This window comes from Neopsephotus bourkii, unplaced genomic scaffold (assembly GCF_033783945.1).
Source record: "Neopsephotus bourkii isolate Nb327-2 ecotype Australia unplaced genomic scaffold, CSIRO-AGI_Nbou_v1 NB_533, whole genome shotgun sequence".
Lineage (NCBI taxonomy): Eukaryota > Metazoa > Chordata > Aves > Psittaciformes > Psittacidae > Neopsephotus > Neopsephotus bourkii.
Genome location: NW_026901034.1, coordinates 813,707 through 837,707, shown reverse-complemented (window position 1 = coordinate 837,707; position 24,001 = coordinate 813,707). Strand labels below are relative to the sequence as shown.

The 24,001-nt window shown below is 51.1% G+C and overlaps 2 protein-coding genes across 9 annotated transcripts; one reads left to right on the top strand and one right to left on the bottom strand.

Moving 5' to 3' along the window:
* Nucleotides 1–2,251: 2,251 nt before the first annotated feature.
* Nucleotides 2,252–16,296, top strand: ANKS3 (ankyrin repeat and sterile alpha motif domain containing 3). 4 transcript variants are annotated; one of them, XM_061350660.1, is made up of 17 exons: nt 2,252–2,308; nt 2,458–2,633; nt 2,960–3,158; nt 3,379–3,500; nt 4,206–4,287; nt 4,920–5,055; nt 5,361–5,519; nt 6,605–6,730; nt 8,168–8,283; nt 9,172–9,339; nt 9,845–9,969; nt 10,224–10,365; nt 11,177–11,349; nt 12,508–12,611; nt 13,463–13,546; nt 14,050–14,144; nt 14,386–16,296. In XM_061350660.1, exons 2-16 carry the CDS (start codon nt 2,464–2,466, stop codon nt 14,130–14,132), a joined length of 1,989 nt encoding a protein of 662 aa, XP_061206644.1. In that variant the 5' UTR covers nt 2,252–2,308; nt 2,458–2,463; the 3' UTR covers nt 14,133–14,144; nt 14,386–16,296. The 4 variants fall into 4 exon arrangements, 3 of the variants coding, with proteins under 3 accessions (XP_061206644.1, XP_061206643.1, XP_061206645.1); XM_061350659.1 differs by having other exon boundaries at nt 12,508–12,623; XR_009725054.1 differs by lacking the exons at nt 14,050–14,144; nt 14,386–16,296 and adding an exon at nt 12,261–12,416 and having other exon boundaries at nt 12,508–12,623; nt 13,463–13,481.
* A 1,765-nt stretch (nt 16,297–18,061) lies between these two features.
* On the bottom strand, nt 18,062–23,108 carry LOC133210874 (glucagon receptor-like). Of its 5 annotated transcripts, XM_061350657.1 has the most exons (13): nt 22,863–23,108; nt 22,577–22,673; nt 22,136–22,243; nt 21,414–21,535; nt 21,235–21,341; nt 20,986–21,142; nt 20,619–20,778; nt 20,369–20,429; nt 20,129–20,198; nt 19,639–19,727; nt 19,304–19,442; nt 19,005–19,046; nt 18,062–18,865 (listed from the first exon to the last, which is right to left on the bottom strand). In XM_061350657.1, exons 1-13 carry the CDS (start codon nt 22,938–22,940, stop codon nt 18,794–18,796), a joined length of 1,302 nt encoding a protein of 433 aa, XP_061206641.1. In that variant the 5' UTR covers nt 22,941–23,108; the 3' UTR covers nt 18,062–18,793. The 5 variants fall into 5 exon arrangements, 4 of the variants coding, with proteins under 4 accessions (XP_061206641.1, XP_061206639.1, XP_061206638.1 ...); XM_061350655.1 differs by having other exon boundaries at nt 21,235–21,535; nt 22,863–23,013; XM_061350654.1 differs by having other exon boundaries at nt 20,619–21,142; nt 22,863–23,013.
* Between the last annotated feature and the right edge of the window lie 893 nt (nt 23,109–24,001).

Genomic DNA, 24,001 nt, shown 5'->3' with positions numbered 1-24,001 from the left:
AGATGTTAACTGCTCAGCCCCAAAGCAAGAGAATAGTCTGTTTTCAGGAGGCCTTTGTCTACCTTACTCTTAGCAGCCAAATCTCTTCTGGTAATCCATCACAGTATTACACTTAGTTTTACAAGGATTTTGGTGGTCTTTAACCAAAAATCTTCTGTGCTACAATTTAAGCCTGTTATGTCCTGTCATGTTCACCGTGGCCACAGGGAGCAGATTATTTCTGTCATCCTGTCTGCAGCAACCATTTATGTATTTGAAGGCTGTTATGTCCCTTCCAGGCATCTTCTCTTTAGACCAGACGGCCCTCATTTCATTTCACACAGGTTTTCATTTCTGCCCTTAGGACTCTGATCACTTCTCTTGTTCTCCTGCAGATTCTGCTCAGCTCCCCTCTGTATTTTCTCAGGTGCTTACACAGCTGACATCATGCTCCAGTTCAGGCTGGGGTGAAATCCCAGAGTGAAGAAAAAGGCAAAGACATCAGCAGTTAGAGCACAGCACAGGGGATAGGGATGAGACTGAGAGTCTGGGTAGTCTGGAGTTAAGCATAACTTTCCATGTGCCAGTGTTGCTCTCTTGACTGTGGATCAACTTGCCAAAGTTGTGTTGCTAACTAGTACCTGCGGTGGGGCTGGTTCGGACAGAGCCCAAACACCTGTGAGCTTCATATATCTGATTAACAGAAGACCTGCAGAGCAAAGAGTGAGCTTCACTTTCATCCACACTTCTACAAACTGTTGTGGATTTAAATTCCTTTAACTGTCAACATGCCTTTTTGCCTACCAGAAGCAGCCTTAATCTGTTCTAATGAGAAACACTCCTACTTCCTGCCTTATGATCCACTTAAATACACTTACATCTGTATTTTGATTGCAGGGTGTTCATGTCTTTCATTTGGGTTCTGCCCTGCATATTCTTGCCTGAGGCTCTGGATTGCCAGTGTTATACAAATTGCTGCTGTTAGGTAGAAACAGATGCATTTGCCGATATGTTAAAGGAATTGTTACCAGCACATGCTGATTAGATAGAATGGATAATGCTTTTGTAGTCTTAACAGACTGAAGGTGTGGGGGGAAAAAAACAAGGTGTGGGAGAAACATCCAGGTGGGGAGTGAAGAGGTAAGAATTGAAGGCATTTTTCTTATCTTATGAGAAAAGAGGCTGGTGCTTGCAAGAGGGACTCCCAAGTGCTTAGAAAATGTAAGTACTGTTTCGAAATGTTACGGCTGGGGCAGTCTAAAGAACAAATGCTGCTGAAAAGTATTCCTGCTCTCTTTTATTCTTCACCAATGCCAAATTTGGCATTTGCATGACCCCAGCATGAATCAGGAATTAAACTGGCAAGAAATTCATCAAGAAAAAGAAAGAATACTTTCTGTTGGCTTAGCTACCCAGCATAATTCTATGGGACCAGTCAAACACCGTAAGTGCTGTGTGGTGGGTGATGAGACCACAAGAAGTGGAAAATGCTTCCCGTTGGGTTGGCTTGGATGTAATCTGAAGCTGTGGTTGAAGACCTCACATGACAGATGCAGCTCTGTCCAACAGCACTTTATGAAGTGCCAAACAAGAACACTCCTGTGAGTGGTTAAAATGATTAATATGCAATTGCTCCCTAAGGCTAGGGATGGGAAATAAACCTTTCAGACAGTCATGCAACTCTACTAGCTTTGTAATTAGGTTACTGCCTGAGGGGTGGTGGACATGATCAGGTAATGAATGTGCAGGTCACTGCTGCTCAGAGTGTTCCAGCAATTGCCAAGATCCAGAGATGGGACTGGACTGCTTCTGAAGTGCTGAAACAAGAACTGATAGCAGCAATCTACTTAGGACCTGAGAACATCATGAAGTGTGCTCCTATTCAGGTGATATTAACTACTTCTGAGAGCAGTGGACAGTTTTCATTATTAATGACCATGTCTTAATTTAAGCAGGGCCATCCTGTAATATAAGACATACGGAAAAAGACCAGGTATGTCTGACACATGAATTAATTCTCTGTTATAAAACCAAGAATTCCATCCTTTTGTGTAACACTGAGCATGCCATCAGAACTTAAATAGGTGCATAGTCAGTCTTTTCTTGACTTTTTTTTTTTTTAAGGGTATCGAAAGCTGCCTTAGGCACGTTTTGATTAGAAAGGGAAGAAATAAAGCCAGTGCTTCTGAAGGCTTAAAATGAGATTTAAAAGATGGCTTTTTACCATTATTGGCTTTTATATTTCCAGGGTATTCAAATCCCAGAGTCTGCTGCAAAAACTCCTCAGCAAGTCTTGTAGCTTCAGGTTACGGAGGTGATCAAAGTAGAGGTAGGAGTTTGGAACAGTGCCCTACCTCTGAGATGACCTCAGCTTCCAAGGCCATGGCACTTTGGAGCTGCAGCGCTAAGGGGCAGTGCCATGTTCTGTAGAAAATGGAGATGAGCAGCTCAAAGTTCTGCTTTGCTTTGATTACTCAGGGCAGGATGTCGGAGCTGAGTGATGAAGCTAGTGAGTCGGAGCTGCTGAGCCGCAGTCTTTCCATGTGGCACGGGGTTGGCCAGATGATCTGTTGGGAAGAACTGGATGTCCCCCTGGACTTGCACACAGCCTCCTCTGTCGGCCAGTGTGAAGTGGTGCAGGAGTGTATTCAGCGGTAAGGAGGGGCTGGGGGAGGGCACCGGTCTGTGATTACTTGCTGCCAGTTATGGTTTTTCACTGGCTGCATGCAGGTTGGTCTAATACTGCAACAGGGGCATATCACTGGAGCTCCCAAAGGGTTCTTAGGCACAAAATTTCAAGGGGCAAATCTCCTGATAAAAATTATCTCTTTAGTGATTTGTTGGAAGTTGTGCTACAGCTGAGAGGGCTATTTTTTCCAGCCTTCTTTCAGTACAAGGATGGTAGCAAGAGACCGCAGAAGCCTGCTGTGATCTACAGCTCCAGGACAGTCATTCAGATGATTTTTTTTCTGTTTATTAGTGGAGATCTGGATCTAAATAAGAGGAACTGTGGTGGCTGGACTCCACTGATGTATGCCTCCTATATTGGCCATGACAGCATTGTGCACCTGCTGCTGGAAGCGGGAGTGAATGTGAACATCCCAACACCAGAAGGGCAGACACCGCTTATGCTTGCCTCCAGCTGTGGAAATGAAAGTGTTGCTTACTTTCTTCTACAGGTATGTATGCTATATTAAATAACTAAAGCCCCAGTAAACAGTTTAAATGCACAGGGTAGGATTCTCCACCAGTTGCAACCAAAATACGCAATTTGTGTTCTTTTGCAAGTTCATCTTCCTGACAAGGATTTAAACTCTCTTGTTGTCCCAGCACAGAGGGACAGTGTCTAAAAGACCTAGCAGAGGGGTGCAGTAAAGAACATTCTCTGTTCTCTTGAAGCAAGGTGCAGAGCTGGAGATGAAGGATATCCATGGCTGGACTGCTTTATTTCATTGTACCAGCGCTGGACATCAGCAGATGGTCAAGTTCTTACTGGACAATGGGGCAAATGCCAACTGCAAGTAAGGAGGAATCTGTCATTTAATTTCTCAACAGATGTCAGGTATGACAGCAGCATTTGGCATATGGAACACACTTGGACATGGGCAAAGAGAAGACACTTATTTTTGTCTTTCCTCCTATACCTCAGGAAGCATGGCATACCAGGACAGGTGACCTGCAAACAAGCAGTGAAGTCATTGTTACTGTTTATTTACCTAAGATAAAGAGAAATCAGATTTAATGCTTGTTTAATTATGGGCTAAACTGAAAGCAAGCAGGTGCAGTGCCTTCTGAATTCAAGTGCACTTTACAAGTCTTTCTATTGAGTTTTCTGTGTACTTGGAGCTGAGTTTGTTTTTCTGAAGTGTGCAGTCCATTTCTGTGCCATAGGAGCTGCCTTACATTAATGTGTATTGGATTGCGTGAGGTCAGCAGGAGGCTCTTGCTTTGTTAGCTCTTGCAAAACTGATTTCACTACTGAAGGGCAGATCTGCAACTGGAATGGTAAGCTCTTGCTGTGCTGCCAAAAGAGTAACACTTAGTGAATCTCCCCTGGGAGTTTTGTTAAGGTAGACCAGAGTGCAGATGAGCAGGCAATACAAGGTAGAGTTTGTGATCAGCTGAGGGTAGAGGCTGGAGTCATGCTATTAGGGTATGGTAAAGACTGCAGCATATTTCAGCTTTGATTGTTGTAATTAATGTGTTCATGTTTGGTGTCTCTCTAGGGAGCCAGTGTATGGATATACACCCCTGATGGAAGCAGCTGCTTCTGGCCATGAGATAATTGTTCAGTACCTTCTCAGTCATGTAAGTCTCCAGGCTGTCCTCCGGAAAGCTGAAAGTCTGTGTTTCCAGCCCTCAGAGGAAGGACCAGAAGTCTGACACCAGACTTCTTAGTGTTATGTTTGATCCTTGATGACAGTCACCTCTCAAGTCCCAGGCTTACTGAACTGTTCTCAAAGTATTTGCTTTCTGAAGACTAGTTCTCTGATCTTACGCTGGCCTTGTGTGAAAAGAAGTGGTCCAGATTCAACTGAATAATCACTGATTTGGAAAACAGCTAAAGTGGTGTTCTCCTTATGGTCTTTATAGGCTTGCATGCTCAGGCTAGTGGGAATCTTCTGCCTCGAAAATCTTATGCGCATGTGTGTCTCATTGTTAAACAACTTGAGTTTGATATTTATTGAAGTGATCCAGCTTACTTCCAGAAGGAGGCAGCAGGGCAAAATATTTTTCAGATAAAACAAACTAGCTCCCTGCAGTAGTGCCATATACCTGGGCTACTGGTATCTACAAAGGCAGCAAGGTATTAGTGAAGCATGAACTGTCTGTCAAAGATGAGCCTGTTTCTGATGGAGGAGCTAAGACAGTCCTTTAGCTTCTTGCTTCTTTTGTATATAGTGCTGTGTTTCAAACGTATTTTTCTGTTTTTTGTACAGGGAGTGAAGACAGATGTCAGAGATAACACTGGAGCCACAGCACGAACACTGGCCATGAAGTATGGACATACAAAGATTGTGGGGTTGATAGATTTGCACGCAGCCCCAGTGCCCAAGGTCTTCTGTAGGGGTCCAGGTAAGAGAGATGTGCTTTAGTTTGCTCATTGTAATATAGACCCTGAAAAGAGGTGTTCGATGTTTTGAAAGCATGCTGCTGTATGTAGTAATAGGTGGTTTATCCTGGAAATTCCAGCATTTCTGGGGATGGAAGAGGAATGGATCCAACAGTTTTTTTGTCTGCTAGCTCTTTCCTGACCTAGATAAACTGTTTAACCCTTCCTCTTTAAAGTTTCTTTTATTTCCACTGCATTTATAGGATCAGTAGGAAATAAACTAGGGAAGTTATTACTGTATTGCTAACAATTTGTGCTTGAACTATAGGAAAATATGAAGAGCTGAGTTCCTCAGATGAATCGTGCTCTACTCCCCAGAGACAGAGACCTGTTCGTCGGACCAAGGGTCCCAGCATCCATGATGGGCCCCAGGCTTTGGCTAAGATAACAGCAGTAGGAATTGGGGGAAAGAAGCAGTCTCGCTATGGTAAGGATAGTTAGAAGCTGAAGTGAAAGTCCTTTGAGGTCTCAAATGCTTTGCAGCTACTTCTGTGCCAACAATTTTCTCTTTGTTTGGGATTCATGTGTGGCTTATACAGAAACAAAGACAGCAAACGCCATCTTAAAGGCTATCCAATCTGTGGTTTCAAAAGAAAACCCCTTGAACTCTTTTATATCGGGGCTGATTATTGGTGAATGGAACACTTACATGGAACAAACACTGCTGTTACCTCAATTACTGTTCAATTACTTGAGAACAGTTCAGCTTCCCTTTCTGAGGTGGGGTTGGAAGTTTGAGAACCCTTCTGAAGCTGATGACAGAGGAAGTGGTCACACAGGCCAAGAAATCATAGATGATGAAAGTGAACTCATTGCTCCTCGATCTGTCAGTTTTGTCTTCCCTGATGCTTGAAGTGCTGCTAAAAATGAGATTACAAACCTTTTGCAATAGGCCAAGAGAAATATCCCAATTCAGACATCAGTCCCTGGGTACAGTGGTATGAATTTTCTTGTGCATGTGTCATAGCTGTAGGTATTTCTCAGGCTGATTACCTAGTTGTCTAGAATAACTAAAAATGTGGACTTAAAAGTGTGTTAAAAATTCAGTTCATTCTGTTAATACAGGTAAGTATTATCCTGTGGGAAGTGGCCGTGTTGAAATGATACTGTCAGCCTCTTAAATAAGTGGGATGCTAGGGGCTGGTTTCACAGGGCATGCTTGGCTGGGGATGTGGTGTAGCTGGCAGCTTTTTTAAGCAGATGTTTTTCCCTTTGACAATTTGGTATGAAGAGGAGAGGAAAAGCTGAAAGCTGCTGCTTAAGGTGCATCTCTGCTATGAGGCTGTTTCCTCTGACTTATATTTAATGTAGCCATCTAAATCTGGTACAGCAGATGTGTGTCTGTGGGAAGGAGGTGGGGGCATATGCATTTCTCAGGTTTTCTCTGCTTTTTAGAATGAAAACTGCCAGCTGAGAAGACAGTATCTTCTTTTGATTAATTTAAAATCTCTGAGTGGTTGTTTTTCCTGCAGGAGCATCCTAATCTTTGTTGTTCTTTCCTCTTGCACACAGAGCAGGTCCCTCCTCAGGGCTACGTCACCTTCAATGATGATGGCAGCTGTGAAGCAGAGAATATCCGGAACAGGGATGTTACCTCTCCAATTAATGAGCAGGATGTGGAGAGCAGCAGCAGCAGGGGTAAGTCACTTCCTGGAAATAGTTTGGCTTGCAGATAGATGTAAGACCAAGCCCTCGGTTTGCATGTTCCTTTCCCACTAAGATATTGAGGGTTGGAGTATCTTTCCTGAGGAAAGGTTGAGACAGCTGCGGTGAGTTAGCCTACAGAAGAGAGAGCTCAGTGGGGATCTCATCAATTTGTACAAATAATCTGAAGACAGGATGTAAAGGAGATGGAGCAAAGTTGTTTTCAGTGATGTCCACTGACAGGACAAGAGGCAACAGGCACAAACCGAAAGACAGGAGCCTCCCTCTGAACATAAGGAAATGTTTGTTTTTACTGTGAGGGTTACTGCACGCTGGATCAGGGTGTCAGAGAGGTGGTGGAGTCTCCATCTTTGCAGATGCTCCTGACGTGGTACTGGGCAGCCTGCTGTAGGTGGCCCTGCTTGAGCAGGGGTTTGAAGAAAATGATCTCCAGAGGTGCCTTCCAACCTCATCGTTCTCTGAAGCAGCACAAAGGAAGGATATGGACAGTTCCTGAATTAATAGAGGATAATGTGGCTATGTAGTGGATCTAGGCTCAAGGAAAGACCTTTCCTGAGCTTTACTAATGGGAACATAGGCTGCATAGTAATAACCCACTTTTCCCCCTGTTGTGGTTTAACCCATTAGGTAGCTAAACACCAAACAGCTTTTCACTCACTTCCCCCTGGTGGGATGTGGGAGAGAATTGGGGAAAAAGGTAAAACTTGTGGGTTAAGATAAAGGCAGTTTAATAAGATGGAAAACAAGTAAAAAAGGTAATAATGGTAAAAGAATATACAAAATAGGTGCTGCACAGTGCAATTATTCACCACCTGCTGATGGATGTCCAGCAGGCTGCCATCCACTAGCCAACTTTCCCCGGTTTTAGTGTTCAGCACAGCACCATAGGCACAGGATGTCCCTTGGGCAGTTGGGGTCACCTGTCCTGGCTGTGTCTCATCCCAGCTCCTCGTGCTCCCCCAGCCTCCTCACTGGTGGGGTAGCATGAGAAGCTGGAAAGTCCTTGATTTGGTATAAGCCCTGCTCAGCAGCAGTTAAACTATCAGTGTGTTATCAACATTCTCATCCTAAATCCAAAACGCAGGACTGTACCAGCTACTAGAAAGAAAAACAAGTCTGTCCCAGCTGAAATCAGGATACCACTTCATAGCCAAGAGCCTCACAAATGCCCACACTCGGCCTTCCTGTTCTCTGTGGTAGTAAACAGACTTGGAGAAAGATTAATGTCTGGGATCAGACATGGGATATTTCTGTCTCAAAATTGTCTTGTGTCACGAGTATTGGATACAAAGCCTTGTTCAGGGCTTCTTCCTTTACACCTCCACCAGGTTTTACTGGTAACTGTGTAGCAAAACCAGCACTGAGCATAAGGGAGTTGAACCTGATTTTTTTTTCCCCATTCCTTTCCAGAGGATAATGTTTTCCTCGCCAACAACTTAGCAGCCGTCAGGAGCAGCAGCAGCAGCAGTGAATGCCTGACCAAAGCCCTGGGAGTCAGCAGTGAAGGCTCATTGGAAAGCAATGAGGTGGGATTTTCAGTTTTCCTCTTTCTGCCTTCAGCCTGCCCAGTGCTGTCACCCTTCCGCAGCCTGCTATGATTCTGCCTCTACAGGAGGCTGCAGTACCAGGCTGGATGAGGAAGAGTGGTAATACAGGGATAAGAGAACCAGCTTCTACATTGGAAGATTATGGCTTGCCTTGTTTGATCTCCAGCTAATAGTCAACTCTTGGAGAGCATTCAATCTAGAGTAGGTTGTTGATGGCTAGACAGTAATTAAGCCCGCTCCAGCTTCTAAAGAGAACTTACCTCTTTGCAGACTTCTGGATGGGTGGTGGTCAAGAAAGAAAGTGACTACAGCTAGGGCAGTTCTTGAGCTTGGTGAGATAGTAGGTAGTATAGTAAGATTTAGGGAAGTGCAGCAGTGTTGGAATTTCTGAAGTACATAAGAAAAGGGAAGAAGTTGGAGATTATTCTGTGGTTCATGTCACAGCTCACATGGTTCAAGACAATAGTTCTGGTGCTAATGTACAAAAGGGTGTTACAGCTGAACATCAGCAGAAGTTGCCTGTATCTTGAGGAGCTTCTCACAGGTAGAACCTTAGTGCATTGTATTGATTCAGGGAGGACTCGGTGTTGCTCTCTGTTCTGGCTTGCTCTGGCATGTTGCTTCCTAAGGTGGGATTACAAGAGCTTGATACCATTCCATGGTGCCAGGCTGCCATCTTGGGAGTGATTTGACTCAGCCCTTCCTAATGAGGGCTTTGCTAGTCTTTGCTTGTGTTTGTGGATGGCTGTCTGGGTTTAGAGGCTGGGACCTGAAGGAGTCTGCATTTGTTAGCTATAGTGATCCTGACATCTTCTGATGATCATCCTCAACCTTTATGTTTTGTGGGTTTTTTTCTTCCTTTTGCAGGACTCTGACCATGCAAACAGTCCCCCTAGTCGGAAACAAGCCAAGAGCTTTAAGATCAAGAACCGCTACAGCAACAGTGATAGCCAGTGGACTCACTGCCCAGGGAAAGCTGGGAGCTCTAGTCAGCACCTGCTCCTTCCTGAGCCCCCTTCCTACACAGGGCCCCAGGTAACTGCACACAGAGAGCCGTATGAAGTAATGCAGTGTTAGTGTATCAAGCACAGGAGGTTTTGCCCCGGTTGCCGAAGCCACTTTCTTGGATAAAAGGGAAGTTGTCACCAAAATACCTTTGACTCCAAACCTCTGCCCAAACTTAAATGCTTGTTAAATAGCAATTTCTTGTGCAAGAACTATTTGCTTAGGTGTTGCTGTTGCTTAGTGAGGTATTTCAGACCCTTCATGCTTGTGGGTGTGCTACCAAGCATAGCTGGCATGTGGACTAAGGTAGGTGTTGCTGTCTTCTCTGCATTTGTTACAAGAGGCAATGGCCGCAGTAAACAGGTTGGTCCTATTGTGTTGTGTGACTGTGGAGAGAGGCAGTTAACCAGGGAAAATCATGGTTGCTGCTAGAAAAGCACAGCAACAATATGAGGAAGCAGATATTTGTGATTACGAGGAATGGTTACGTGTTTGTTGGTGAGGGTATAACTAAGTTTGTTTGGTTGTGCTGCAGGACCTGGCAACATTCCTTGAACAGATCGGGTGCCTGAAGTATCTGCAAGTGTTTGAGGAGCAAGATGTTGACCTTCGGATCTTCCTGACACTCACAGAGAGTGACCTGAAAGAAATAGGCATCACGTGAGTGTCTGTAATGTAGTTCTCATCTTTCCCCTTACAAACGATGCACACAACCTGGTCAGGAAGGTTTAGCTAGTGAGTGATTTTCTGTTCTGGCTGTCTCCCATGCAATTTTGATATCCCCTAGCTCTTGGCTGTACCAGGCTCCTGGTTTTGGAGGAGCCAGGAGACTGCAGAGGTCTTCATGGCATCCATGGGTCTGGGAACTGCTGGCTTAGTGTTTTGTCCCTGACGGTTTGCCATTCTGCCCGCAGTCTGTTTGGCCCAAAAAGGAAGATGACTTCTGCCATTGCGCGGTGGCACAGCAATGCTCGGCTGCCCAGTGATGCCCTGGAGCTGGCCTATGCAGACCGGCTGGAGGCAGAGATGCAGGAGCTGGCCATTCAGCTGCACAAGGTAAGAAGTCTGCCATGAGCTGCTTAATGCTTACCCCACTGCAGTGACTGGGAGCATATCTTTCTTCTTGTGCCTTGAATGGCTCAGGGGAAAGGAAAAGGCATAGCTTTCAGTGGACACAGTGTTGAGTCAGGTAACACCGTAAGTGCTTATCCACTCCTCATCCTCTGGATTGTATGCTTGTGAAGCCTTTATGTCTCCATTTCCCATTCACCTGAGAACTAAAAAGGCAAGTGGGAGGAATTGAATACCTACTCTTCTTCTGTAGTGTCATTTTTGTGGTGAATTTGTGCAGCTATTAGTAAACAGACTTCTGTTGATTAGGGGAAATTGGGCCCACTGAGCATCTTTGCTGATGGAGAGGAAGGGGGAATTATAACTGTGAGGCTGGTCTTGGTGTGGGGGGAAACTGTGTTCAAAAGGCTGAGAGCATTTGAGTGGTTCAGCCTGGAGAAGATTCTGGGGGGACCGTACTGTGGCCTTTCAGTACTTAAAATGGGCTTATAAGAAAGATGGGGAGAGACTTTTTAGCAGGCTCTGTTGTTGCGACAGAATGAGGGGTGAAAGCTTTAAACTAAAAGAGGGAGGTTCAGGCTGGATGTAAGGAATAAGTCTTTTACAGTGAGGGTGGTAAAACCCTGGCACAAGTTGCACAGAGAGGTGGTGGTTGCCCCATCCCTGGAGACATTCAAGGCCAGGCTGGATGTGGTTGTGGGCAAGGTGATCTAGTTGATGTCCCTGCTCATTGCAGGGTGGGTGGACTAGATGGGCTTTCAAGGTCCCAGCCTAACCCTGCTCTGCTCTGCTGCAGAGGTGTGAAGAGGTGGAGGTGATGAAGGGCCAGGTGTGCCAGGAACAGAAGCTGCGTGCAGTGGCTGAGAGCTGTTTGATGGAGCGGGATGAGACCTGGAATGCCATTCAGTGCCAGCTCAGAGAGGCTCAGGCCATCACCAAGGATGCTGGAGTTCTGTTGGATCAGATCAAGTAAGTTATTCCCAGGAAGTGGCGCTGAGGCTACTGGGAAATGGGATTTAAGCCACCATGGTGGCAGTGTTGCAGGTGATGCTCAGGGTAAGGCAGGAGAGCTCACCAGGTGTCTGAACCCATTTTGTATCCTGCCTGACTGACTCTAGTGGGAAGGCCCGGGCACATGAGCAGATGCAAAGCCTTAACCAGGTGCATGAGCTATAAATGGCCCAACTTTCCAGGGATGGTGCGTGCTCCTGTTTCAACTAAAACCAAAAGCCCAAGTGTTTCGTTTGTACTTACATGAGAAGACTTGCAATGCCTTACCCTGGCTAGTGAGGAACACTTTTCTTAAAACGCCGACAGCTAACAGAAGAGCCTGTCCTGCTCAGTCACACCACTGCATTTAAGTTCTGTCTTCCGCCACCTCCTAATATACTTTTTGTTGCCTATGTGGTGCTTTTCTCCCTGTCCCACTTGGACCCCTGCCATGGTCCTGCTTGTCCATTGATAGAACAGAGATGTCCTTGAAGGCAGCAGTAATCTTACAGCTTGTAGACCTTAGCCCAACAGGGTTGCTCACTACCAAACCAGGGTGAACTGGGATTGGCTTCCAGGACAGCAGCACAATATTCCAGGCTGCAAGGGGCAGAGCACTTGACTTTTCCCCCGAGCTGAGGAGCTGAGGCTGCCTGTTAGAAGGGCCTTGCCATGCTCTGGGGGTACACTGTTTGAATTAATGGCATGCTGATGACAGCCAGAGAACTTTGTATGCTTCTCTTGCTTTAACCTGATGCCTGTCCTGAGGTAGCTTAATTTGCCCATTAGAAAACTTGGATCAGGCTTGATTCTCATATAAATCAGGTGCAGCCCCTGGCTTGGGCTTTCTCCTGCTCATTCCGCCCCTTCCTTCTCTTCTCCCCCCGCAGCTCCTCTGTGGACAGGGGCAGAGATTGCTGTGGAGATGGGGCACAGTGGAGAGCACCCTGAGTTTTGTCTGGGGCACGTCTTCCTCTTCCTGGGAAGGAACAAGGAGCAGTTTGTAACCCAGGGCGTTAGATGTGGTCTCTCGGCACCCCAAGCAGGTACTTGCAGGATGTAGGAGTGCACAGACTGGCATGTTGTTCCAGGAAGTGTCCTTGTGCACTCGTGATGGGCTTTTGTCTTGTTTGGCAGATGCTGTCAGGCAGAGCTGTCCTCCCGGCTAACCCAGGAGCAGGCAATGGGCAGAGTGCTGGACACAGAGATGCAGCTGGGAACTGGTGAAAGCAGGCAGCCTGGTGAGCACCTGGGTGAGGAAGACCTTATCAACTACAGCACTGGATGCAGAGGGTGGGTGGGCAGCAGGAGACCCCAGAGCAAGCCATGTGCTAGAAAGATGAAGTTAAAAGTGATTTTGGAAACAGATGAACAGCCAAACCTTTAAATTGAATGTAAAAATTCTTGTTTCAGGAAAGGGTTTAAAGTGCTTGGGGCATTTGGACTTTAGCAGAGTTTCTCAGCAGCTTTTAATTATTAGCAAGTGGGAAGTTTGGGGCTCTGGCAGGTGTTTGTGACTAAAAGTGCAAAGCTGTAGCACGGGCACCCAGTGGCAGCCCTGCTCCAGGGGCCTATGGTTTCCCTTCCTGTGTGGCAGTGTGTGGGCACCTTCGGTGTGTTGCTGCGCTATGGACTAGAGCAAGGTCTGAATCTGGTGCCATGGCTGGTACCCTGACCTGATCTGGGGTCTGTGGGGGAACTGCTGCATGTGGCTGGGCCCACCAGCTGCTCATCATGAGGAGTTAGCAAATAATCCTGCTGCCCATTACATGCTTCTAGAGATGTGCTCTTGGCTACGTGTGTTTTAAAAGTGAGTCAAGTACAGATTCTCTTGATCTCTGTCCACCACGATTAATCTCTTTGAGAGTCTCTTAATATATGACCCAGACAGTATAAAAAAGTTAAGTGGTAGGATTGTCAGGAACCCCCCTCAGTTTGTTACAGGCAGTTCTAGCTCTCCTCCCTGACTGACTCAGAACCCCTGACTGGAACCACTTTGGGGGTGGATGTTTCACAGCATCTGCACCAAACCCTTGTCTCTGTCAGTCACAGCATGCAGATTGATTAAATGTATGGTTCCTCTTTCTTGCAGTGCTGGAAGGATGGCCACCTTCCCTGAAGTCTCTCAGCTTGCCTGAGCTGTCAGCTGTCCTAGAGGAGCGTGTGGGAGAAATGGGTAAGGTCAGGGACGACTATGGGCACATGAAGTGACTGTTGTGCTGGAGGGGGGCATGGCTGGACAGGTTTTTCATGATTTGGCAGTGGTAGTTTGGGGGGACCTAACAGTGCCCTCTCACTGAGGGAAGTCTCTAGGTTCTAAAGTTGGTGCTGGCATTTCCTTGCACTTGGTCTCACTGCAGATCTTGGGCTCCGCCTCATACTCTACTGAGAAAGGAGGGATGTGTGGCCCTGCGTCTCTCCTGCTTTGTGGTCAGAGCTGCTAATGAAGTGTTTCCCAAAGCCTGTGCCATGTTCTCTGACAGGACTTGTCCTAGCAACAGGCAGTCATAGAGTAAAGACACTCCTGGTTTTGAGACACTGGAAGCTGCAGGGGAAAAGGGAGCCTGGAGGCAGAATAACAGTGTCTGAATGCAAACTGCAGCCTGCTCTTTACTGCTTGCTGGCCTACTGCTAACACTGATTTTTATTCATTTTATTTTTCTTTTGTTTGGTCCTCAGGGAAAGCTCTGCAGACTGTGACTCAAAACCTCCAAAGGCTCCAATCCCCAGGGCAGAGTGGGCAAAGCTGGCTCGATCCGTAACAAAGCAGGAGGGTGAGTGGGAGCTAAGGACAGCCAGAGGGCTGTGGCACTGAGGGGAGACATCATTCCTTGCAGCAAGTAACAGCCATCTGCTGAGTGTGCCCAGTGCTCACTCACACTGAGTGAGGCACATTGAGGCTGCACTTTAACTGATCCTTATGTGCCCTCTGATTGGTTTTCTCTTTGGAAAAGCCTTACCCCCCCTTGTCTCTGTCCCACTGAAAGCGTGCCTGTCCTCTTTTTGTGGCTGTAGGAATACTGACGTCGGGTGACTGTTCCACCCGGAAGCTGAGTGTGCCTGGGTGAGTGAGTGCAAGGGCCGTGCTGGCAGCACTGCAGCTCTCCTGGGAGGGCCAAAGCAGCTGGTGGATGTGTGGAAGAAGGTCTCAGCCGCAAGAGAACATGCCTGGGAGGAGGAGTGTTAGCAGGAGACCACAATCCAGCAGCTCTTTGGACCTGACTGTTGTCTGCATTCCCAGGATCATGGTTGCTCATACCAAAAGGTTAAGTTATGAGGAGAAGCACTGAGCCCAGAAGTTTTATCTGCCTTAAGCTTCCTGCAGTCCTTATCATTCAGGGCTGTGTAGTGGCAGACAGCTGACAGTTACCCACAGCAGTCTAATTAACTATCCTTTTCTGCATCCCATCCTCCCCAGGGCCTCTGACACTTGCTGTGCCTCCTTTTATGCCATGTGGATTGGCACAGATAATGCATCATTGCACAGGCCCAGAAAGTGTATTTAAAGCAATAAGGAAGGCAGGTTTGTTGAGGATGGATGAAGTGAGCAGTCTGCAAAGCTCAGGCAGCAGTCCGTAGCTGGAATATTTGTTCCACTGCCATCCTAGATGTGTATTTCAAAACCTCTCTATCCAACCAGCTTACCCTGGTTCGGTTCAGATTCTGGCCGTCCTTTGGTTGTTTGCGATCATGTTATTCAGTCCCAAGGAACTTGTTTTTGTGGTAGGTGCTTTATGGCAGAGATTCTGCCTGTCTGGTTCGTCAGTGCCAAGATCCCAACACTGACAGTGGTTTCAAGGCAATGTTCCCCTGGAAGGACATGAGAGAGAACAGAGTTTGGGACTGCTCAGTCTCCTACGCCTCTGGCAAGCAGCAGAGGGCCAGGGCAGGCAGGATGGGAACTAGGGGATAGATATATTCCACATGGGAGATGAGCAAAAGAAATCATCCCAGGTGCAGTGGTGGTTCAAAGCTTTGTTCCTCAACCACTGCCTGTGTTTGGTTGACAGGCTTTAGTGTTTGGAAATAGCTCTGCCAAGGCATTCTTGTGCTGGTGCAGGTGATCTCCCAGGACAGGAAAATTTCACCCCAAAGAGCTAGTTTTGGTAAGGTAGAGCCAATTCTGCTAAGGCAGCATCTTTGAAGGCTGCTCAGAGCATTGAGGCTGTACTGGAAAAGATATTTTGGGCTTTATCCTCTGTTCCCCCTTGCTGGAGGAATGGTGGAGAGTGCCAAGGCACTTACTGCCCTCTCCCTGATCCTTGGTGCTGTCTCTGGCTGCACTAGCACATAATTGTCAGTGCTGTGTCCCTTAGAAGCCCAGATTTGAATTTAAGGCAAGATGTCTGTGTGGAAAGGGGAAAAGTTTTCTTGGAAGCAAAAGAAATCTCAACCCAAACCCCACAAATCCAAGTGGATAGGCCTGGGAGCATCTGGAGAGTAGGGGAAGCCCTGGCTCAGCAATGCATTCAGAGCTGAGTAGAAAAGAGGGTGGCTGGAAGCAGACACTGCACAGACTTGGCTTTGAAAAGGGCAGCATTAACATCTCTTTGGGCTGGCTTTGCTTGGTCATAGGGTGGAAGAAAAGGGGTTTGGGAGTGTTAAGGGGATACATCCAATAGATAATAATGTTTGGGGGCCTGGGAAAAAGGGTGAGTGAGATGCAGCTGTGTATGTGTGAAGGAAAAGGAGAGCCCTACAAAAAGGTGCTGCAGGAGCTCAGCTGTAAAGGCTTAAAGGGATGTTAGAGTAGCCGAAGGGGATTTTATAGGACAGTGGCACCTTGAGGAGAGGGAGTCCCTTCACTGGGGCACTTCACACGGCATGCAGAGCTGAAGTCAGGGCTGTGCAGGCAGTGGGGGTCCAGTGCTGTCCGAGTGAAATAGTGTTTGCTGACCTGGATGAAATAATAAAAAATGAAAACCTGTTTCTGGTGTGTGAGGTTGTATAATTCATGAATAGCCTCCCTCATTTCCTTCAGGATGATTGGGAATGCATACAGTGCTTTCCAGCTTCCTCTCCCATGTGGTCGTGTGCTGAGGGCTATAGGGGCTGCCTTATCCAAGGCTTCCCAGCCCTGCCTGGCTCCTGCTGGATGTGATATGGGAATTCATGTGGTCAGGCAGTGCCAGGGCTGTAGAGGAAGATCACGGGTGAGTGATACAGTGGATGCTCCCCTGAGGGCTCAGCTCTTCCCTTCCTGGCTGGGATCACTGCTTGCGCTCCCCTGCGGTCCCAGTTACATGATGAAAAGCTGTTTCTCTGCACTAACTCAGAAGTAAGTTTAAGCTTTGTTGAGTGGTGTGCTGGTGTTTTCCTGTCACCTTGGGCCCAGCTGTGCTTTGAGACTTGTGAGCTGTTGGTGTGACTGTTACACACCTTCACCCAACTTCTTGCTCACTAGAACCACATACTGAGTACACCATTCAGCAGCTGTCACGGAGAGCTTTGAATAGGGCAATATTACCATTTCTTTCTGGTCAAAACTAAAGCTCTTGATGTATTTCAACATAAATGGGGTTTCTTAGATGTGTTGTGTCCTACAGCCGCCCACCACGTGAGCTGGTGTGCAGCCGGAGCTTTTCCTCTTGTGCCAAGATTCAGAGTCCTCGGTGGTGAGAACTGTTACCTGTTTCTTCTCAGCTCCATCTTGCACAGCATTTCAGCAAGCACCTGGAAGCACAGGGCAGTGGGGGAGGCTGGCTGAGTCGAGCCAGGCCCTCTGGGGATCTTTTTAATGCCCTCTCCCTGAGAGGGTGTGTGCTGAAGCACAAATCTGTGCCCTTGGATATATGGCTGCATTTGCCTCTGTGTTCCCCTCCCTCAAGGCTGACAAGCAACATGCTCTGCCTGCTGAAAAATAAACATTTATTTACATCTGAGAAGAGAGTTAATGTGTAAAATGGGCTCAGAGGGGTTACAAGGAGCCAGGAACACCCGTGCATGCCTCTCTAGCCTCAGGCCCAGATGAGCTGTGCACATACTCTTTCCTTCCTGTATTCAAGGCTACCTTCTTTGAGATGCTGCATCTGCAAAAGGCTCTGTCCCAGGCTGAGAGCAGAGGGGACTGGAGATGTCGAGCCCCCTGTATCCATGCAGTGAAGAACAAGAGCTGCTTCCTCCCTCCCAGAGCAGACTTTTCCCAAGGTAAAGCATCATGCAGTGCAACGACAGACTCAGCAGCATGGCTATGTTGCTGCTGAAGGGGCAAGAGCAAGGGGGTCAGGGAATAGCGTCTGAGCTGCATTCTGCTCCCATGGGAGCAGAGTGCCAGGAAAGGAGCTGTAAGCCAGATACATGCAGCACTACTCAAACAACACAGCCTTGATGTTTCACTTGCCAAGGCAGAGGTGTAGGTGCTCCTTGGTTGCCCTGGAGTCACTTGGCAAGAGGCAGCGGTTGTGGCTTTGGCACTCTATTGGGAAGCAAACATCCCAAATGGCAGCTGTTGAACATCTGTACTTGGACACACCAGCCTTTTGCCGGCAAAACTGTCCCTGAGCCAAGTGTGGCTCCTACCCGGGCTTCCTGGCTCTCCCTGCTGCAGACTTGGTGCTGAGCTTGGTGCTGGGTCCTTCACACTCCCGTGTGATGTTCCCCTGTTACTGAGGGAGCAGCAGCACTGCCGTTGACATGCAGAGTGAATGCAGTCCAAGTGCTCAAGCACTGCAGGAAGCTACATGAGTGCTGTGGCTGTGGCTGGGGAATCTGCTGCAGGAGAAGCTCAGAGGAAGGACTCCCGAGGTGCAGATCTGTGCTGCTGGAGAGCTGATGCTATGATCTGTACCAGGTGTGAGCAGTGTGAGAAGGTGCAGCAGAAGCATCTCTTTACAGGGCACTGTGCAGGATGGCTCTGGGATGGATGTCAGGGAGCTCTTGGTGTGCTGGAGAAATGGTCTTCAGGGCAAGGAGAGCAGGAAGGTCGTGTCCTGGATGGGAGCAGTGCTGGCACAGCCCCGAGTGCAGCAGGAGGTGCTGGTTCACCAGGCAAGGGGTGTGGATCTGTCAGCAGTGCTGGGCTGAGCAGTATCTCCCATTCGCTGCTGCTTGTCCTCTGCTGATGGATGGGCTCCTCTCCCGCAGCCACAATCCCCTTCTAGAGGTGCCCAAGTTGGTGCGGATGGGAAGGGGGTTTCATGAACACATCTGGTGGGTGCCAGTAGAGCTAGCTGATGGTAGAAAGGAGCAGCATCCCCCATGCAGCTCACCAAGCGAGGTGAGGCTCTTCTGAGGGAGCAGCCAAGGGCACCTGCCTCACTTTGGACCGCAGAAGGGGAACGTCCCCCCAGCAGCTCCAGTGCTCTCAGGTGTGGCACAGCAGAGATGCTGGTCCCAGCATGGCCATCCCAGGAGTGCTGCCCTCCCGCCGGGTCCCCGCACCCACCACATCCCTCTCCCTGGCTCTGCAGTGCCCAGTGCCACATCACTGGGCACAGCAGAGCATCGGGTGGTCGAGCTTCCAGAGCTGCCACTTCTTCTTCATCTCTGACTTCACCTGTCACAGACAGGAGTGAGAGGGGCTTTGTCCTGGCTGTGCCCTCCTGCAGCACGAGCAGCAAGGGCTGGGTTGGCAAAGCCTCTGGCTGAGGCAGGGCTGAGCCATGCTCTGGGCAGAAGCTGTGGCTTGTGCGTACCTCCTTGTTGGCGAAGCAGTAGAGCACAGCCACGAGGAAGCCCTGGAGGGTGAGCAGGGGAGGGGAGTGAGCCTCACTGGGGCTAAGATAGATCTAGTTTCCCTAGAGCACTTGTGGGCACTTTTAGGGCCAAGGTCTCCCTGCCACCACAGCCTCAGAGAGCACGGGAGGCACCATCATGCACTCAGTGACATGGCTGGAGGTCCCCATGGGGTGGGGATAATGTGCTGGAAGAGGACCCCCCCCCCCAGCTCTTGCTCCATGGTGTACCCATGGCAGAATAAAGGCTCCTGCCTCACCTGGAAGGAGTTGAGGAAGAGAGTGAAGAACACCTTGATGTAACGCAGGATGCCTGTGGTTTGCTCGTCAGTGGCGAAGATGAAGACAACCTCATGGATCCCAAAGAGGGGGATGAGGGTGAGCGTGGCTTTGGCCAGCCTGAAAGAGAATAAGTGGACTCCTCTAGCAGAGAGTACTGAAGTGCTAGGGCACAAATACAGTCAGGGACAAGCTTTTTGGTGATCTTAGGGTGGCTGTTTCCCGATGTACAGGATGGTGGTGCAGGGTAGGGGTGGATGGGGAGGTGGAGGCGGTGTAGGAGGTGGCAGGAGGACGCATGACCCTCCCAGCTCACCGCAGCTTGTAGTCTGCGTAGCCCTTCTGGTTGGCCCGGAGCTTGGCCAGGATCACCTTGAGGATCCGCATGAAGATCAGCAGGTTGATCTGCGGGAGGAGACAGTGCAGGGGCCCACACAGCCCAGCACCCTGCACACTTGAGCACTCTGCATGCACACCATCCTGCATAGCCGGGCACAGCCCACCCTGACAACGATATGCACCCTTGGGTTGCTGTGGGAGATGACACTCCCATAACTGCTGAGGCTGCTACAGCCCAGCAGCACTGGGTCCCCAGAGCTTCCTCCCCTCCCACCATCCCAAAATCCTGGCTGGGAAGCATCAGGGGCCACACCCAGCCCCTTTCTGTGGGGCTCAGCACAACCACCCCTCCATAGGCTCCCAGAACTCGTGCATTAGCAAGCTGGTGCACAAAACAACTTGTGTTTAGCACGATGCCTTGGAGAACTGCTGCTCTTGGGAAAGCCATGGGGCCATGGTGCCCATACCAGGGAGGCGAGCAGGATGGGGATGCGGATGATCCACCAGTAAGCCATGTTCTCATTCAGTGCCCAGCACCTGTGCAGGGATACAGGGAGAGCAGCACCATCACACCATGCATGGGGGCAGGATGAGGCCAAGAGCATGCCAGCCCCAGCTCAGTGGGTCAGGGACCCATAGCAGCCTCTATCCCACTGCCCATCCTGGGCTGAGCACCCCATCGGGACCCCGCATTTCTTGTCACTCACTCCGCGTTTTCCTTTAGGTACTTGGCGGCCACCCAGGGCACCACGAACAGCACGGGGGTCCCTGCAAGTCACACAGCAAACCCTGTAAAATCAAGCACCCACCTGAGCTCAGAGACCAGTCCCGGGGCAGGGAGCACCGTGGGGACACCCAGGGTCAGCAGAGCCCCCTCCCTGCACCCTCTCAGGGCCACAACCCACACCAACCCCAGGTCCTGCCCCCAGCCCCACCGCATGCCCGAGTGGCCCCTACCCCAGCCCAGGTAGAGGTAGAGCCTGTAGTAATTCTTCTCGGAGAAGACGGCCCCGATGAGCAGCTTGTAGAGATAGACAGCTTCCACCAGGAACCAGTAGTGGTTGGCCAGGATGCAATACTGCATCAGCACCTGCGCGGCCCGGCAACCCAGCGCCACCTGTGAGGGGATACCCACCATGGGGCACCCCATGGGCTTATCCACGGGCACAGGCACCCCAAGAGCTCCCCCATCAGGGGCATGGGCACCCCCCGAGCTCACTCTGCAGATTCCTGTGGCTGCGTGAGCACCAGCACCCACCGCACACCCATCTCTGGGGTGATCCCAGCCCAGCACCATGCAGGGACCCCATGGGGCAGCACTCACCTCGTGGCTCAGCAGAGCCTCCCAGTCAGCCACCTGCACCAGCTCCATGCCCCAGCGCCTCTCCAGGAGTGCATCCTTCACCATCACCGAGGTCGCCCGCAGCCCGAAGGAGGCGAAGAGGTTGGCATGGATGTAGTTTCTGGTGCAGTGGAGCTTCCTGCAGCAGTGAGAGCGTGGGGGGTACCCCTCAGCTCAGCTGCCACTGGTGGGGAGGACAAGGGGCAGGACCATGTGCCCTGGGTCTCCTACCTGAAGACAGTGAGGATGAGCAGGGCAGAGACGAGAGTGAGGAGTGACAGCGAGTACCCCACGGTGTAGAGCACCTTGAAGCTCACCATCAGCCGGCGGGCACCCTCCTGCAGGTCAGCACCGCGCTGGTGAGCCGGGGCCAGCAGCACCGCGCTGCGTGCCTGGGCCAGGGCACCCACCTCCTCCACGGTGGCCGCTGTCTCCTCCTCACACTGTGAGTAGTCGCGCCAGGGCTGGCTGCCGTTCACCGTCACCCACTGCCCGTCGGGGCCACACCTGCGGCTCACCAGCCCGTACTTCACTGCGGACACCAACACTGCGTTCCCCTTGCGTTCCCCCAAACCCTGCTCCTGCTATGGTGGGTCAGGTTCTACTCAGCCCCAAAGACCCTCTGCCAGGGCAGATGTGGCTCTGTTCCATGCTCCATGCATGACCTCACACCCAGCTCTGCTGTGGGTTCCTCTTCCCCAAGCAGTGGACAAGAGGGAAAACCCCAGGAGCAACTTCCCACCTCCCAGCATGCTCAGCCCTGGCTTCCAGCTCCAGGCCAGCAGAGGGTCATAGAAGCATAGCAATAACTAGGTTGGAAAAGACCTTTGAGATCATCAAGTCCAACCATTCCCCAGCACTGCCAAGGCCACCACTGAACCATGTCACTGAGGGCCTCATCTACAGGGTTTGTGAACACTTCCAGGGATGGTGACTCCACCACTGCCCTGGGCAGCCTGCTCCAATGCCTGAGCACCCTTTGGGAAAGGAATTGTTCCTAATATCCAGTCTAAATCTTCCCTGGCACAGCTTGAAGCCATTTCCTCTTGTCCTACCCCTTGTTACTTGGGAGAAGAGACCAATCTCCACCTCACTAAAACTTCCCTTCAGGTAGTTGTAGAGTCATAATCACCTTTCTCAAACCAGGGCAGGTAAAAGGGGCAGGAGACGTTGACGGTGATGCCAGGGCTCCCGTCGGGCCAGCAGGCATACATGTCAAATGTCCGGTTGCAGAAGATCCCTTCCAACAGCAGCGAGGGAGGAAAGGCAATGGTAAAATACTGGTGGTACAGCCACATCCAGCCCTGCCACCCCAGCCCACTGCCAGCATCTCTGAGGGGGCATCACCCTGAACAGGTCCTTGGTGCCCCACACCAGCCTCAGATCCCCCAGGACACCCCGGCCCTGGGCAGCTCATCTGAGATGTGGAGACACTCGTCAGTCCCCCAGCGCATCCCTCCATCAGTGACTAGCATAGGGGATACTGGAGGAAGGATAAAACCTGGCCCCAGCCCCACTGCCACCCAGCTCCACGTGCCCTCCCATGTGACCTGAGCCGGGGCACAGAGGGTACCTGCCGGGTAGGGCTCGCTCGCCATCCTCCTCAAGCACTCGTCACGGTACCGCATCCACTCCTCGAACGTCTTCTCCAGCACCTTGGCCCCACCTTGCTGCAAGCCCAAAACTGGCTCAGAGCCTCAGGTGGCTCCCGAGGAGGCTGCAGGTATCCCCCCAGTGATTCCTGCCTCGAGATGGGCAGGCACACACAGCCAAGCCAGGACCGAACCCATTCACAATGGGTCAAAGACCAGCAGTGCCAACCCTGCTGCCCCATGGGCCAGTCCCAGCTTGCCCCTTACCGGCATGGAGGAGAGCAGGCACATCCAGGCGAGATGGAAGAGGCTCTGTCGGTACCCAGGCCTGAGCACATCCCTCATGGTTGCCCCACTGGCAGGTGCTCCCAGTGCTGGGGCACGTCCTGGGCTGAGCTGAGGACCTGGATCCTGGGTAAGAGGGGGTGGACTGAGGGTGTGCAGAGGAGGAGATGTGCTCCCGGAGGCAGCAGAGAACCAGGCTGTGAGTGCCAGCTGCAGGCACGTCCTGGCCTGCCACAGCTCCCGTCACTTCCCTGCCGGAGCCAAAACCTCGGGGAGCACCAGGCAGAGGAGCCGGGGCACAACGGGATCCCGTCTCTTGGCAGAGCTTCCACGGCACCGCTGCCAGCCCTGGGCCAGCGAGGGGCCAGGGGAGCAGAAGCCACCCCTGTGAGCGGTGTGACAGCCCCTGTGCCACCGCTGCTCACCCCGGCACCCACGGGTACCCTGTTGCCACCAAGCCCAGGGGAAGGCAAGGAGACGTCTCCGTGCTCCCCCCGCCCCGCTGCCTGCCCGCCAGGACGGGACCCTCCCTCTGCCCCACTGCTGCTCTCACAGAACACCCCGCAGCCCCAGCGGGCGCTCCGTGGGGAGAAGCAGCCCAGGTCTCCCCGCGGCTCCCCGGCCAGCACGGACCCCCCCCGGGCTGTGCCCACCCGTGCTCCGCGTAGCGCGGATGCTCCCCGGTCCCGCTCCCCGGTGCCCGGGGGGCTCTCCCTCCTCCCGGGTTGCGCTTACCCTGCGCGGCGGCGGCGGCGGCTCCTCAGCCCCGGTGTGTGTTACCGGCAGCCCCGGTGTGTGTTACCGGCAGCCCCGGTGTGTGTTACCGGCAGCCCCGGTGTCACCGGCAGTCCCGGCTCCGCTACCTGAGCGCGGCGGCAAGCGAGCCGCTTCTGCACCGCGGCCGCCTCCCGCCAGCGCCGGGCTCCGACGGGGTGGGGGGGCGTGGGTGGGGGGTGGTGAGGGGGCGGTGCCGCCTCCCGGGGCTCGGGCCGCCCCGACGGGCGCCGGGGGTGTCGGTCTCCCGTCCCCCCGGAGCTCCGGCACAGCCCCGCCGAGCCCCCCGTGCAACACCCGGGGACGGGGATGAGGGTCCAGGTCCAGCCGGGGACGCTCGGGGATGG

Excerpts from the sequence above, each read along its gene's own strand:
- ANKS3 (XM_061350659.1), top strand. The coding sequence starts at position 2,464 with ATGTCGGAGCTGAGTGATGAAGCTAGTGAGTCGGAGCTGCTGAGCCGC. Across the intron at positions 5,056-5,360 it reads GGTCTTCTGTAGGGGTCCAG|GAAAATATGAAGAGCTGAGT; the intron begins GTAAGAGAGATG and ends CTTGAACTATAG. Across the intron at positions 13,547-14,049 it reads GGAGCGTGTGGGAGAAATGG|GGAAAGCTCTGCAGACTGTG; the intron begins GTAAGGTCAGGG and ends TTTGGTCCTCAG.
- LOC133210874 (XM_061350656.1), bottom strand. The coding sequence starts at position 22,940 with ATGAGGGATGTGCTCAGGCCTGGGTACCGACAGAGCCTCTTCCATCTC. Across the intron at positions 21,143-21,234 it reads CTCATCCTCACTGTCTTCAG|GAAGCTCCACTGCACCAGAA; the intron begins GTAGGAGACCCA and ends TCACTGCTGCAG. Across the intron at positions 19,443-19,638 it reads TACGCAGACTACAAGCTGCG|GCTGGCCAAAGCCACGCTCA; the intron begins GTGAGCTGGGAG and ends ATTCTCTTTCAG.